This window comes from Squalius cephalus, assembly GCF_949319135.1.
Source record: "Squalius cephalus genome assembly, chromosome: 3".
Classification (NCBI taxonomy): Eukaryota; Metazoa; Chordata; class Actinopteri; order Cypriniformes; family Leuciscidae; genus Squalius; species Squalius cephalus.
This window is the reverse complement of record NC_137124.1, coordinates 754110-769109: the sequence shown is the minus strand read 5'-3', so window position 1 is coordinate 769109 and position 15000 is coordinate 754110. Positions and strand designations below refer to the sequence as shown.

General features: G+C 46.8%; 2 protein-coding genes across 20 annotated transcripts in view; one reads left to right on the top strand and one right to left on the bottom strand.

Annotated features, from left to right (window-relative positions):
* The window catches only part of drap1 (DR1-associated protein 1 (negative cofactor 2 alpha)), a 141461-nt gene extending 132796 nt beyond the window's left edge, over positions 1-8665 (top strand). The window contains exon 8 of the mRNA XM_079865896.1: positions 8647-8665. The gene's annotated coding sequence lies outside the window, so the exon portion shown is untranslated. The remainder of the gene's footprint in view (positions 1-8646) is intronic.
* nrxn2b (neurexin 2b) overlaps positions 1-15000 on the bottom strand; it is a 516672-nt gene that overhangs the window by 58663 nt on the left and 443009 nt on the right. For all 19 annotated transcript variants that reach the window (XM_079865860.1, XM_079865864.1, XM_079865877.1 and 16 more), the window contains one exon: positions 5180-5361. In XM_079865860.1, the coding sequence (XP_079721986.1) occupies positions 5180-5361 (182 nt within the window). The remainder of the gene's footprint in view (positions 1-5179; positions 5362-15000) is intronic.

Below are 15000 nucleotides of genomic sequence, written 5' to 3'. Positions count from 1 at the left end.
TCTACTTCTGAACATTCTAGTCAGTGGGTGGATCATCCTACATCCAGACAGACACACAGTCCGCATCGTTCTAATTGACTTGAGAAAGATTAAAGAGATGCCCAGATGCTCACTAGTAAGTGACCTACAGCACAGAACTGTCACTGTGAGATTAATGGAGCGCATATGTGGCGAGCCAGCCTGGAGGAGCAGAGCCGTCTGTTCATCACCCATCCGACGGCTCCGAGAAACTCCAACCGGCCCACATCGACAGCCAAATGAAGTACTGATCACTACTACAGCGTAACATACACACAGATAAAGCGTAACAACACCAGAGAACACTGCAAAACATGTTCTTCCTCAGTGTTTCTGTCCTGCTTTCCAGCTCAAACATCTAAACATTCTTAAAGGGGTCATGACATGGTTTTTGTTTTTGTTTTATTATGTTCCCTTAGGTGCAATTATAGTATTACTTTTCAATTTTAGTGATTTATGACCTTTTCCCACCCTGTCTGTTTTGGGGGTGTTTCCCCTTTAAGAGTTCAGTGTTAACGCCCACTGTTATGACTGGCTAACATCATTGGCTAAAAGTAGTTTTAAGATGAAATACATTACTTAAAGTTTGCGGCGTTGTTGTTGGACCAAGAATAGTCGGCACGGCTGTAGGCGGTCATATGCAAACGACCGGTATGTCACTTTGTACCATGGATCCCCAACGAGCTGTAATTAGAGCTTGATTAAATAAATGCTTGGCTTATAATGGGGAGGACGTCTTAAGCTATGAAACTTGCAGGAAGTTTTAATGGTACAAAGACCTCTTATATACCAAAAGATCAAGGCAAATTAGGTTTCTCATGTCATGACCCCTTTAAAAATCAAGATCAAGAAGCACAATGACTGAAGATATTAAGTGTTGTTTTCTGAGAAAATGGTCAAAATGAAGTGAGTTTATGCTTAAAACAACAACAACAACTATCTGCCAGTGGGGTCAGAAAAATAAACTTCTTTTTTATTTGGATCAGTTTATTGAATTGAGGCTTCTGGACACTAGGAGAGTATAACTTTTATTCTTCATAATGATGCCCTCGTTTCTGAAACTGAAACTGAGAACTGGAGAAAACAGAAGCTGTGGTAAGTGTGTGTGTGTGTGAGAGAGAGAGTCTTGAGGGCTAAAAGAGTTTCCTCCCACGCAGGGTAAAATTAATTGCCGTCCCCTGCAGACACCAACACACAGATTAATCACCGCACACCTTCACAAACACCGTACTGCCGACACACACACCACAATACAGAAGCTTTATCAGAGGAGTAGAATACACACACACACACACACCTCACAATCCAAGGTCTTTATCACTCCCAGAACACACACAAACACACGGGTATGTGGTGAGAAAGCAGTGATGGTTAACGGAGTGAAAGACGAATGCTAAGGGTCAACAGCAACAACAGCCTGAGACCCTCCGTCTGTCCTTCATCACACACTCTGAGAGACAATTACTGGAGAGACCGAGGAAACGGGTTAGTAATTGATCTCAGAGAGAGAGAGAGAGAGAGAGAGTCTGGCTTTAGATTTAAGGGTGAGAATTTGAGGAACACATTGAAGCTCCAGAGATCCAGATGGATATATATGGACAGATGGACGGACGGAATTATTTCAGTCCATGGTTTGTGTATCTGAAATAAATTTTAAGGTAAATAAAAGCTGCATGTTTACCCAGAAGCCCCGAGCCGAAGCACTCATTTACAGATGGAGATTGTGTACATATATCAGCACAGATGCTGTTTCACAAACATCCCTTCATCACTCCATGTTCATATTACTGTTTTTAAACAATCACTGTAACCCCTGCCCTCAAACAAACACAGCCACTGAAAGCCCCGCCCTCAAATATCCTAGACACTCACTGATAGCCCCGCCCTCAAACAGTCACTGTAAGCCCACCCTCAATCATACAATGACTGTAAGCCCCACCCTCAATCATCCAGTCACTGTAAGCCCTGCCCCCAAACATACAGTCACTGTAAACCCCGCCCCCAAACATAGACCAGTCACTGTAAGCCCTGCCCCCAAACACAGTCACTGTAAGCCCCACCCTCAAACATACAGTCACTATAAGCCCCGCCCTTTAAACATACACAGTCACTGTAAGCCCCGCCCTCAAACGTACACAGTCACTGTAAGCCCCGCCCTCAAACATACAGTCACTGTAAGCCCCACCCTCAAACACACAGTCACTGTAAGCCCCGTCCTCAAACACAGTCACTATAAGCCCCACCCTTTAAACATACACAGTCACTGTAAGCTCCACCCTCAAACATACAGTCACTATAAGCCCCGCCCTCAAACACACAGTCACTGTAAGTCCCGCCCTCAAACACAGTCACTATAAGCCCCGCCCTCAAACATACACAGTCACTGTAAGCCCTGCCCTCAAACATACAGTCACTGTAAGCCCTGCCTTTAATCATACAGTCACTGTAAGCCCCTCAAACACAGTCACTGTAAGCCCCGCCCTTTAAACAAACACAGACACTGTAAGCCCCGCCCTCAAACACAGTCACTGTAAGCCCCACCTTCAAACAGTCACTATAAGCCCCGCCCTTTAATCATACACAGTCACTGTAAGCCCCGCCCTCAAACATACACTGTCACTGTAAGCCCCGCCCTCAAACATACAGTCACTGTAAGCCCCGCCCTTTAATCATACACAGTCACTGTAAGCCCCGCCCTCAAACATACACTGTCACTGTAAGCCCCGCCCTCAAACATACAGTCACTGTAAGCCCTGCCCTTTAAACAAACACAGCCACTGTAAGCCCCGCCCTCAAACACAGTCACTGTAAGCCCCACCCTCAAACACAGTCACTGTAAGCCCCGCCCTTTAATCATACAGTCACTGTAAGCCCCGCCCTCAAACATACACTGTCACTGTAATCCCCGCCCTCAAACATACAGTCACTGTAAGCCCTGCCCTTTAATCATACACAGTCACTGTAAGCCCCGCCCTCAAACATAGTCACTGTAAGCCCTGCCCTTTAATCATACACAGTCACCAGTGATGCGCGGGTTGATCCGAAATGAGCGGGTGCCTGCGGTCACCCGCGGTTACCCGCGGTTACGAGTCATCCAAAAATATTTTTAATGATATTCGGGTCGCGGTCGGTCGGGTCGTTTGAAATAAAGATGCCAATTAAACCTTTGTAATTTATATAGTACGAGAGAGCATATGAGCGGAGTGGAGCGGTGAGAATCTCCGCTCATCATCGCTCACGGAAATGTTCGCTCCCCCGCTCAAAGCTACATCAGGCCGCTCCGCTCATCATCGCTCTGCGCTCAAAGCAGTTTGCTCCGCGCTCCACTCAAATCGCCCCCCGCTCGCTCCAAAAAAGGAAAAAAAAAATCTACATGTATATCACTTTTAGCTTAGACCACAGCCTTACCTCCTAAAGAATTAATGAGCAACAACAACATTTTTCAAATAGAAATGTTATTACTACAAATTAGGCCTATGTAAGAAGGAATATAGCCTACACAAAGTCCTGTAAAATTAAACGAATAAATGGGCCTAATAATATAAATAACAATTATATAAACAAAAATATAGCCTACATACATTTTTTTAAAGTAAATTTATTAGGCCAGAATTTTGATAAGTAAACTTTTGCGCAACGCGCACGATTAAAATTTAAATGGGCTTATATCCATTGTACACACAAACTGCTGTAAAATAAAACGAATAAATGGGCCTAATAATATAAATAAAATGTATATAAACAAAAATATAAAAAAAATACATAAACGTTTTAAAAGTAGGCTAAATTAACTATTAGGCCAACATTCTTATAACTGAACTTTTGCGCAGCGCGCAGGATTAAAATTTAAAAGGGCTTGTATCAATTGTTTGAATATTACGCTATATTTAATTTACACTTTGTTACAGGTTACCGTATTCAATTTGCTAACCTTTTGCTTTCTTCCCAGCGTGTTCACATAGCACACTGCATGTTTTTGAGAGATGTGTCTTTTTAGATTCCAAAATGAATCTTTACTGACTGGAATAATGTCTCCACATTCGTTTTCATCTACCACATTATAGTTAGTTTTATATTATAGTAGGCTACACCTGTATGACTTCTTATTTCCCTTTTTGAAGTAGCCTACTTTTTGAACTCCATTATTGAGCCGAGTTTTGACTGAAAATAGAATCCATCTTGCAGTCATCAACAGTAGACTGAGTCAGGCTTGACTGAGCATGCTTCAGAATCGTGGTGTGCGCGGAGCGAAATTGGAGCGGGAAACAGGGCGACGCTCCGTCCTTTTAAAAATGCCGCTCTGCGCTCTGTCCAAGATCCGCTCGCTCCCGCTCCACTCCGCTCACATGCTCTAGGCCTACACTTTATTGGCTGAATAACTGGCGCGAAGATGACGCACAAGCTCAGTCTGCAGGTAGAGATGGAGGCGGCAAGAGAAAAGGTGAAGACTGGGGAGTGGAAGCTACTTTTAAAAAATGCGGGTCAGGAAGCGGGTCGGACAATATTTTCTTCTTTTTTTTTTTTGCGGTCCGAGTTGCGGGCGGGTTAGTTGAAAACGTCGGTCGGGTGCGGGTTGTTTATACATTGACCCGCGCATCACTGACAGTCACTGTAAGCCCCTCAAACACAGTCACTGTAAGCCCCACCCTTTAAACAAAAACAGCCACTGTAAGCCCCGCCCTCAAACACAGTCACTGTAAGCCCCGCCCTCAAACACACAGTCACTATAAGCCCCGCCCTTTAATCATACACAGTCACTGTAAGCCCCGCCCTCAAACATACACTGTCACTGTAAGCCCCGCCCTCAAACATACAGTCACTGTAAGCCCTGCCCTTTAATCATACAGTCACTGTAAGCCCCGCCCTCAAACATACAGTCACTGTAAGCCCTGCCCTTTAATCATACAGTCACTGTAAGCCCCGCCCTCAAACATACAGTCACTGTAAGCCCTGCCCTTTAATCATACAGTCACTGTAAGCCCCTCAAACACAGTCACTGTAAGCCCCGCCCTTTAAACAAACACAGCCACTGTAAGCCCCGCCCTCAAACACACAGTCACTGTAAGCCCCGCCCTCAAACACACAGTCACTGTAAGCCCCGCCCTCAAACACACAGTCACTGTAAGCCCCGCCCCCTCGGGTCCTCAGGCATCACTCTTACTATGTGAAGCTCCAGATAGTCTCCGAGGCTCTTGGCGCTCTCCACCCGCACCAGGACGGCCTCCTTGAGCTGAGTACTGAAGCCCACAGCCAGCCGGTCGGCCCTCGTGCTCGGCCGGTCGTTCGGGGGCCACGAGTAGGTGATGAGGGCTCCTCCGCGGCCGAAGATGTAGGTAGTCCCAGCTGAAACAGACACAGAGAATCAGTGTTAGATGAAACACTGGCAGCTGAGTGAGCTCAGCATTGACTGAACACGAGCAGGTGAAGATCAGCACCAGCAAGTAACCCTTGTTTACTGCTCAGTCCATGAGCCGTGTGTAAGTGTGAATGTTTGAAGGTCACTGCATCTCTGCTCGTGTAATGAGGCGACGCTGAGCTCATGTGTGCTTCCATCTGCTTTAATCAGTCATTGTGTTCAAGAGACTTTCCAAAGCGTCTGGCTCTGCAGGTTTCAGATCAATCAGCACCTGAGAACGTGTAATGGACCTTCATCAGAGCCCAAGTCTCATCCATCCAACACACAAAAGATCATCCCCATGATGATAATTCAATTATTTCAATTCAAACTAAATATTTAAACAAGTAAAAATATCAACAATACACAAACAAGAACTGAGAAATAAAAAATAGAAAGAGTTAATGCAGAAATACTGTGAGAAAACAAGCTTGAACTGCTTATTCATCATGACACACTAAACTGTATAAAAGATTTTCGTTTCAAATAAATGCTGTTCTTTTGAACTTTCTGTTCATCAAAGAATCCTGACAAATAAAATGTATCAAAGCTTCCACAAAGATTGGAACTGTTTTCAACCGATAATAATCATAAAGCATCAAATCATCATATTAGAAGGATTTCTGAAGGATCATGTGACACTGAAGACTGGAGTAATGATTGTTGCTGCTGTTGGTGATTGCTCCTGCCATCCCTCTAGTGAATAAGAATGTGTTTAAGAGGTCTTTTATTCCAAACGCTATTAAAATTCTGTTCTGTTAAAATTCCACAAGTGAATGACAGTGGCATGAACTTTATTTTTATTTTTATATCTATGTAATGTGAATCTGTCTGTGTTTTTGTTTATGTTCTTGTTTTTTTTACTAATGCCTGTATAGTTATTTTATATGCTAGTGTCCACCTTGGTGGACAATAAAGACATACAATACATAGATGACACGCTGCTGTGAGCAAGTAAGACTCTACAGTATAGACTACATGAATTACCCGTAGCAGATCTAGACAGGTGGAGCTGGGGAAGGAGGAGGGTTCCTGAAGGTTGAGCAGCGAGCTCATTGGCTACTGACACAGCAGGAACCAATCAGCTGCGTCCTAAAGGGAATGATGTGATTGTGAGCAGATTGAGTTAAGAACCAATCAGCCTGCGCCATCTAGAGTTTCATGACAGAACTTTGTGTTTCTCTATTTCACAAATAATTTGCAGCCTTGCTGAGCAGAAGAGACCCCAAACTTTTTAATAACTGAGAAAAAAATGAACACTGAGGAACTACTTCTGCAATTAGATTTATATTAATGTACTTAAACTGCATTTAAAGGGGACATATCATGATAATCTGATTTGATCTGTTTAACTGCTATAATCGGGTCCTTCTACCAACCAACTGTGTTCTGGTGAGCCTTTCTCTGCAAGCACGTCAAAAAATAAGCCGGTCAGATTTCTTCTCCTTCTGACACATGAAGAGGATATTATTATAATATTCCCGGCCCTTAATCTGCAAATTTGACAAGCTGTAATAAATGATTTTGAGCTGAAATTTCACAGACACATTCTGGGGACAATTTATATTACATCTTGTAAAAAGGGGCACCTTTAAAGGTGTACATTTTTTATCAGTTCACGCATTCACTGGGAATTGAACCCATGATCCTGGCGTTGCTATAGCCCTATTCTCTAGTGTTTGAGGTACAGGAAAGTTGAAAGTTCATTTTGAAAATCAGAGCATGTGAAGATGAGAACCGAACCGGTCAAGAATGTCAGCCGGATTAAGAGCTAATAATTCATCCTGAATTCGAAAGACAGAAATAAAAGCAGGATCACCAGCAGGATTTGTGAAGCGTCTCATGTGACTCTCGAGCATCATTCATCAGCCACACCTCGACAATTACAGCCTGGCCAAGAAACTTCGTCACAAGCCACCGATTCAGAAACAAGCAATTGATTCAGAGCCCAGACTCAATCGGCTCCTTCGCTTCCCTCGGGCCAAACCCGCTTCAGACTCCTGCTGCTAGTTGTAGTATCTGGCAGCGACTAATTATCAGAGGGAAAACATCAGAGGAAATACAAGAGCCTCATGGGAAACTGAGTGAGGAGGAGGAGAGAGGAAGGCACTGACTGGCTTTAGAGAAGGAGAACAGAAGCGGAACGAGAGCGAGTTTCCTTTCATCATGTCTCTGTTCTGTTTTCATGCAGCGACTTCATCAAAACCCGTTTGAGTCGAGTCGAAATGAGCCGCATGCAAAAACAAAGAGAGACGAGAGAGAGAATGTAAAATGGCTGCCGGGAATGGAGAGACATGTTGAGTCTCGCTCCTCACTATCCTTCCAATCTAATTTTCTTTTCCTCATGAATATGAAGCGTGACTGAAATGAGAGAGAGCCGTGGGGGTACACACGAATGCAGGAGACGCTCGTTCTCACTCCATCACACACACACACCTGTGTACACAACCAACACACACACACAATCGACACTCAGTCGTGAGCTGACACTGCTATTCCATCACATTCACTGACATAGAAACATGTCATGATGGTCTTCTTAACTCTGCTAGAATCACTGCATGCATTAAAACGACTTCTAAAAAGTAGTTTGATCATTATTGATGCTTCATGTTGCATTCAGTTGATTGACATTAACTTAACTTAAATGCAAAAACATTCATGTACACTGAAAAAACAGAACCAGAACCAGTTAAACCTCAGATTTCCAATCCCAGAGCAGAGTTTTTCCTCCTCACGAACCTAAAATGATCTGAACGGACCATAATAATCATCAGCACATCATAATAACTGAGAGTGAAAACAAACAGTCAACTGCATAATTCATTCACGCCGCACAGGCACCCTAGCAACCGCACAGGCACCCTAGCACCCTAGCAACCACACAGGCACGCTAGCAACCACACTGCCCGTCACACTGTGCAGAGAACAGACTGTTGTGACTGATGTGCTTTGTGTCCAGTGATGAATTATAATGACTCGAGCTGATAATGAAGAGTGTATTGATTGTGTTAATATTCTGTGTGTGTGTGTGTGTGTGTGTGTGTGTGTGTGTGTGCGTGCGTGTGTGTGTGTGTGTGTGATTAATCAGTGTATGAGTCAGAGACACTAGAGACAGCTGTCAGAGGAACGTGTGTTTGATTTTAACACGCTTAATTGCTGTTATTGGAAGAACAACACATAAACACTCCAGAAAGTGTGATTCCAAGAAAAGAAGAGTAACGATCTCACACACACACACACACACCACACACACACACACACACACACACACACACACACACACACACACACACACACACACACACACACACACACACACACACTCACCGACTCACACTCACTCACACACACACATACACACACTCACACACACATACACACACGCACAAACACACACGCACACACACACACACTGAAAATGTATCAAAATATGTCTTTTTGTTCCACAAAGTCCTACAGGTTTGAATGTGTAAATGATGACAGAATAATTATTCCTGGATGAATTAACCCTTTAAATATCAAGACTATATCAGATGATCGATATCAGATCTGGTCTGTGTTCCTGCAGTGATGGAGTTCGATGGAGCGCCGGAAATACACACGTCTGATCTGCTGAGATCAAAACACACACCGTGATCAGCGAGCAGGACCTGAGTGAGAGCAGGACCTGAGTGAGAGCAGGACCTGAGTGAGAGCAGGACCTGAGTGAGAGCAGGCCTTTCATCATCCGCCGGGTCGATGAAGACACGCCCTCAATGACAAATGCGGAACAATTAGTCCATGCGTTCATGACATCAAGGCTAGATTATTGTAATGCTCTACTGGGTGGTTGCCCTGCACGCTTAATAAACAAACTACAGCTGGTCCAAAACGCAGCAGCTCGAGTTCTTACCAGAACCAGGAAGTATGACCATATTAGCCCAGATCTGTCAACACTGCACTGGCTCCAAATTAAACATTGTATACATTTTACTTGATTACTTACAAAGCACTAAATGGTTTAGCTCCGCAGTGCTTGAGCGAGCTCTTAACGCATTATAGTCCTTCACAGTACTGACACAACGGCATCATAGTTAAGACACGACAATAGCATATGACTAACTCAACGAACAAGCATGTCAGTATATTATTCACACAATACCATATTCCTGACATGATATCTTCACAATTCTGCAGTGATATCACATTACTGACACCAAATCATCACCTTACTAACTTGCTTATCATTATATGACTGGAGCCGATATCAACACATCACAATCATCACATCAGCACCATCACTGCAGCTCTGCGTCTACACATCTAAAGTCAATTAAACACACATTTATTTCATTCTCACTCCAGATGTGTCCAACAGACTAACGGCCTGATCTGAGGAACACCATCAACCCAGCAGATGGAGACCCAGAGGACGAGGACAAACACCATCAGGACGGGTCGAGGAACACCATAAACCCAGCAGATGGAGACCCAGAGGACGGGTCGAGGAACACCATAAACCCAGCAGATGGAGACCCAGATGAGGTGAGAGACCCAGAGGACGAGAACAAACACCATCAGGACGGGTCGAGGAACACCATAAACCCAGAAGATGGAGACCCAGAGGACGGGTCGAGGAACACCATAATCCCAGCAGATGGAGACCCAGAGGACGAGAACAAACACCATCAGGACGGGTCGAGGAACACCATAAACCCAGAAGATGGAGACCCTGAGGATGGGTCGAGGAACACCATAAACCCAGCAGATGGAGACCCAGATGAGGTGAGAGACCCAGAGAACGAGAACAAACACCATCAGGACGGGTCGAGGAACACCATAAACCCAGCAGATGGAGACCCAGAGGACGAGAACAAACACCATCAGGACGGGTCGAGGAACACCATAAACCCAGCAGATGGAGACCCAGATGAGGTGAGAGACCCAGAGAACGAGAACAAACACCATCAGGACGGGTCGAGGAACACCATAAACCCAGCAGATGAAGACCCAGAGGACGAGAACAAACACCATCAGGACGGGTCGAGGAACACCATAAACCCAGAAGATGGAGACCCAGATGAGGTGAGAGACCCAGAGAATGAGGACAAACACCATCAGGACGGGTCGAGGAACACCATAAACCCAGAAGATGGAGACCCAGAGGACGGGTCGAGGAACACCATAAACCCAGCAGATGGAGACCCAGATGAGGTGAGAGACCCAGAGAACGAGAACAAACACCATCAGGACAGGTCGAGGAACACCATAAACCCAGAAGATGGAGACCCAGATGAGGTGAGAGACCCAGAGAACGAGAACAAACACCATCAGTACGGGTCGAGGAACACCATAAACCCAGAAGATGGAGACCCAGATGAGGTGAGAGACCCAGAGAACGAGGACAAACACCATCGGGACGGGTCGAGGAACACCATAAACCCAGCAGATGGAGACCCAGATGAGGTGAGAGACCCAGAGAATGAGGACAAACACCATCAGGACGGGTCGAGGAACACCATAAACCCAGAAGATGGAGACCCAGAGGATGAGAACAAACACCATCAGGACGGGTCGAGGAACACCATAAACCCAGAAGATGGAGACCCAGAGAACGGGTCGAGGAACACCATAAACCCAGCAGATGGAGACCCAGATGAGGTGAGAGACCCAGAGAACGGGTCGAGGAACACCATAAACCCAGAAGATGGAGACCAAGATGAGGTGAGAGACCCAGAGAACGAGGACAAACACCTTCAGAATGGGTCGAGGAACACCATAAACCCAGCAGATGGAGACCCAGATGAGGTGAGAGACCCAGAGAATGAGGACAAACACCATCAGGACGGGTCGAGGAACACCATAAACCCAGCAGATGGAGACCCAGATGAGGTGAGAGACCCAGAGAATGAGGACAAACACCATCAGGACGGGTCGAGGAACACCATAAACCCAGCAGATGGAGACCCAGATGAGGTGAGAGACCCAGAGAACGGGTCGAGGAACACCATAAACCCAGAAGATGGAGACCAAGATGAGGTGAGAGACCCAGAGAATGAGGACAAACACCATCAGGACGGGTCGAGGAACACATTATAAACCCAGCAGATGGAGACCCAGATGAGGTGAGAGACCCAGAGAACGGGTCGAGGAACACCATAAACCCAGAAGATGGAGACCCAGATGAGGTGAGAGACCCAGAGAACGAGGACAAACACCATCAGGACGTGTCGAGGAACACCATAAACCCAGAAGATGGAGACCCAGATGAGGTGAGAGACGCAGAGAATGGGTCGAGGAACACCATAAAGCCAGCAGATGGAGACCCAGATGAGGTGAGAGACCCAGAGAACGGGTCGAGGAACACCATAAACCCAGAAGATGGAGACCCAGATGAGGTGAGAGACCCAGAGAATGGGTCGAGGAACACCATAAACCCAGAAGACGGAGACCCAGATGAGGTGAGAGACCCAGAGAATGAGGACAAACACCATCAGGACGGGTCGAGGAACACCATAAACCCAGCAGATGGAGACCCAGATGAGGTGAGAGACCCAGAGAACGGGTCGAGGAACACCATAAACCCAGCAGATGAAGACCCAGAGGACGAGAACAAACACCATCAGGACGGGTCGAGGAACACTATAAACCCAGAAGATGGAGACCCAGATGAGGTGAGAGACCCAGAGAATGAGGACAAACACCATCAGGACGGGTCGAGGAACACCATAAACCCAGCAGATGGAGACCCAGATGAGGTGAGAGACCCAGAGAACGGGTCGAGGAACACCATAAACCCAGCAGATGAAGACCCAGAGGACGAGAACAAACACCATCAGGACGGGTCGAGGAACACCATAAACCCAGAAGATGGAGACCCAGATGAGGTGAGAGACCCAGAGAACGAGGACAAACACCATCGGGACGGGTCGAGGAACACCATAAACCCAGCAGATGGAGACCCAGATGAGGTGAGAGACCCAGAGAATGAGGACAAACACCATCAGGACGGGTCGAGGAACACCATAAACCCAGAAGATGGAGACCCAGAGGACGAGAACAAACACCATCAGGACGGGTCGAGGAACACCATAAACCCAGAAGATGGAGACCCAGAGAACGGGTCGAGGAACACCATAAACCCAGCAGATGGAGACCCAGATGAGGTGAGAGACCCAGAGAACGGGTCGAGGAACACCATAAACCCAGAAGATGGAGACCAAGATGAGGTGAGAGACCCAGAGAACGGGTCGAGGAACACCATAAACCCAGAAGATGGAGACCCAGATGAGGTGAGAGACCCAGAGAACGAGGACAAACACCATCAGGACGGGTCGAGGAACACCATAAACCCAGCAGATGGAGACCCAGATGAGGTGAGAGACCCAGAGAACGGGTCGAGGAACACCATAAACCCAGAAGATGGAGACCCAGATGAGGTGAGAGACCCAGAGAACGAGGACAAACACCATCAGGACGTGTCGAGGAACACCATACACCCAGAAGATGGAGACCCAGATGAGGTGAGAGACGCAGAGAATGGGTCGAGGAACACCATAAACCCAGCAGATGGAGACCCAGATGAGGTGAGAGACCCAGAGAATGAGGACAAACACCATCAGGACGGGTCGAGGAACACCATAAACCCAGAAGATGGAGACCCAGATGAGGTGAGAGACCCAGAGAACGAGAACAAACACCATCAGGACGTGTCGAGAAACACCATACACCCAGAAGATGGAGACCCAGATGAGGTGAGAGACGCAGAGAATGGGTCGAGGAACACCATAAACCCAGCAGATGGAGACCCAGATGAGGTGAGAGACCCAGAGAATGAGGACAAACACCATCAGGACGGGTCGAGGAACACCATAAACCCAGAAGATGGAGACCCAGATGAGGTGAGAGACCCAGAGAACGAGGACAAACACCATCAGGACGTGTCGAGGAACACCATAAACCCAGAAGATGGAGACCAAGATGAGGTGAGAGACCCAGAGAATGAGGACAAACACCATCAGGACGGGTCGAGGAACACCATAAACCCAGAAGATGGAGACCCAGATGAGGTGAGAGACCCAGAGAACGGGTCGAGGAACACCATAAACCCAGCAGATGGAGACCCAGATGAGGTGAGAGACGCAGAGAATGGGTCGAGGAACACCATAAACCCAGCAGATGGAGACCCAGATGAGGTGAGAGACCCAGAGAACGGGTCGAGGAACACCATAAACCCAGAAGATGGAGACCCAGATGAGGTGAGAGACCCAGAGAACGGGTCGAGGAACACCATAAACCCAGCAGATGGAGACCCAGATGAGGTGAGAGACCCAGAGAACGTGTCGAGGAACACCATAAACCCAGAAGATGGAGACCCAGATGAGGTGAGAGACCCAGAGAATGGGTCGAGGAACACCATAAACCCAGAAGACGGAGACCCAGATGAGGTGAGAGACCCAGAGAATGGGTCGAGGAACACCATAAACCCAGAAGACGGAGACCCAGATGAGGTGAGAGACCCAGAGAACGGGTCGAGGAACACCATAAACCCAGAAGATGGAGACCCAGATGAGGTGAGAGACCCAGAGAATGGGTCGAGGAACACCATAAACCCAGAAGATGGAGACCCAGATGAGGTGAGAGACCCAGAGAATGGGTCGAGGAACACCATAAACCCAGAAGACGGAGACCCAGATGAGGTGAGAGACCCAGAGAATGAGGACAAACACCATCAGGACGGGTCGAGGAACACCATAAACCCAGAAGATGGAGACCCAGATGAGGTGAGAGACCCAGAGAACGGGTCGAGGAACACCATAAACCCAGAAGATGGAGACCCAGATGAGGTGAGAGACCCAGAGAATGAGGACAAACACCATCAGGACGGGTCGAGGAACACCATAAACCCAGAAGATGGAGACCCAGATGAGGTGAGAGACCCAGAGAATGGGTCGAGGAACACCATAAACCCAGAAGACGGAGACCCAGATGAGGTGAGAGACCCAGAGAATGAGGACAAACACCATCAGGACGGGTCGAGGAACACCATAAACCCAGAAGATGGAGACCCAGATGAGGTGAGAGACCCAGAGAACGGGTCGGGACAATAAGACACTGTCCGACTGCTGATGTTCTGGACTGACTCACAGCAGGAGTCGGGTGTTTACTGTGATTAGGAAAGTGAGCAGTGTAGTGACAAACTGGAATAGATTAGGAAGGATTAATGTGTAATTCATTAATTGCAGCTGAACGCACCCGTGAGTTTAATCACAGCGGCACACGGGCCCTTGAGATCCTCAGAGTCTTCGGGGCCGCGGGGGGGGGGGGGGGGGGGGGGTGGGGTGCAGCACAGGCTACGCTTCATCAAACCAGTCACTATAATACTGTGGTTCTGCTCACCCACACTGACCCTCATCCTTCCCTCGCGGGTCAAAATCTCCACAAGCCATAACTTTATACTTCTTTTTTTCTTTTTCTTTTCAGAATTCTTATTTTATGTCATTTTGATAAAAAAGAAATCTTTATTTATTAATGCAATTTTTTTGGAAGATTTTTTTGTTTTTTATTTTATTTCCCTTTAAATTACTAGATTTGACCAATAAATA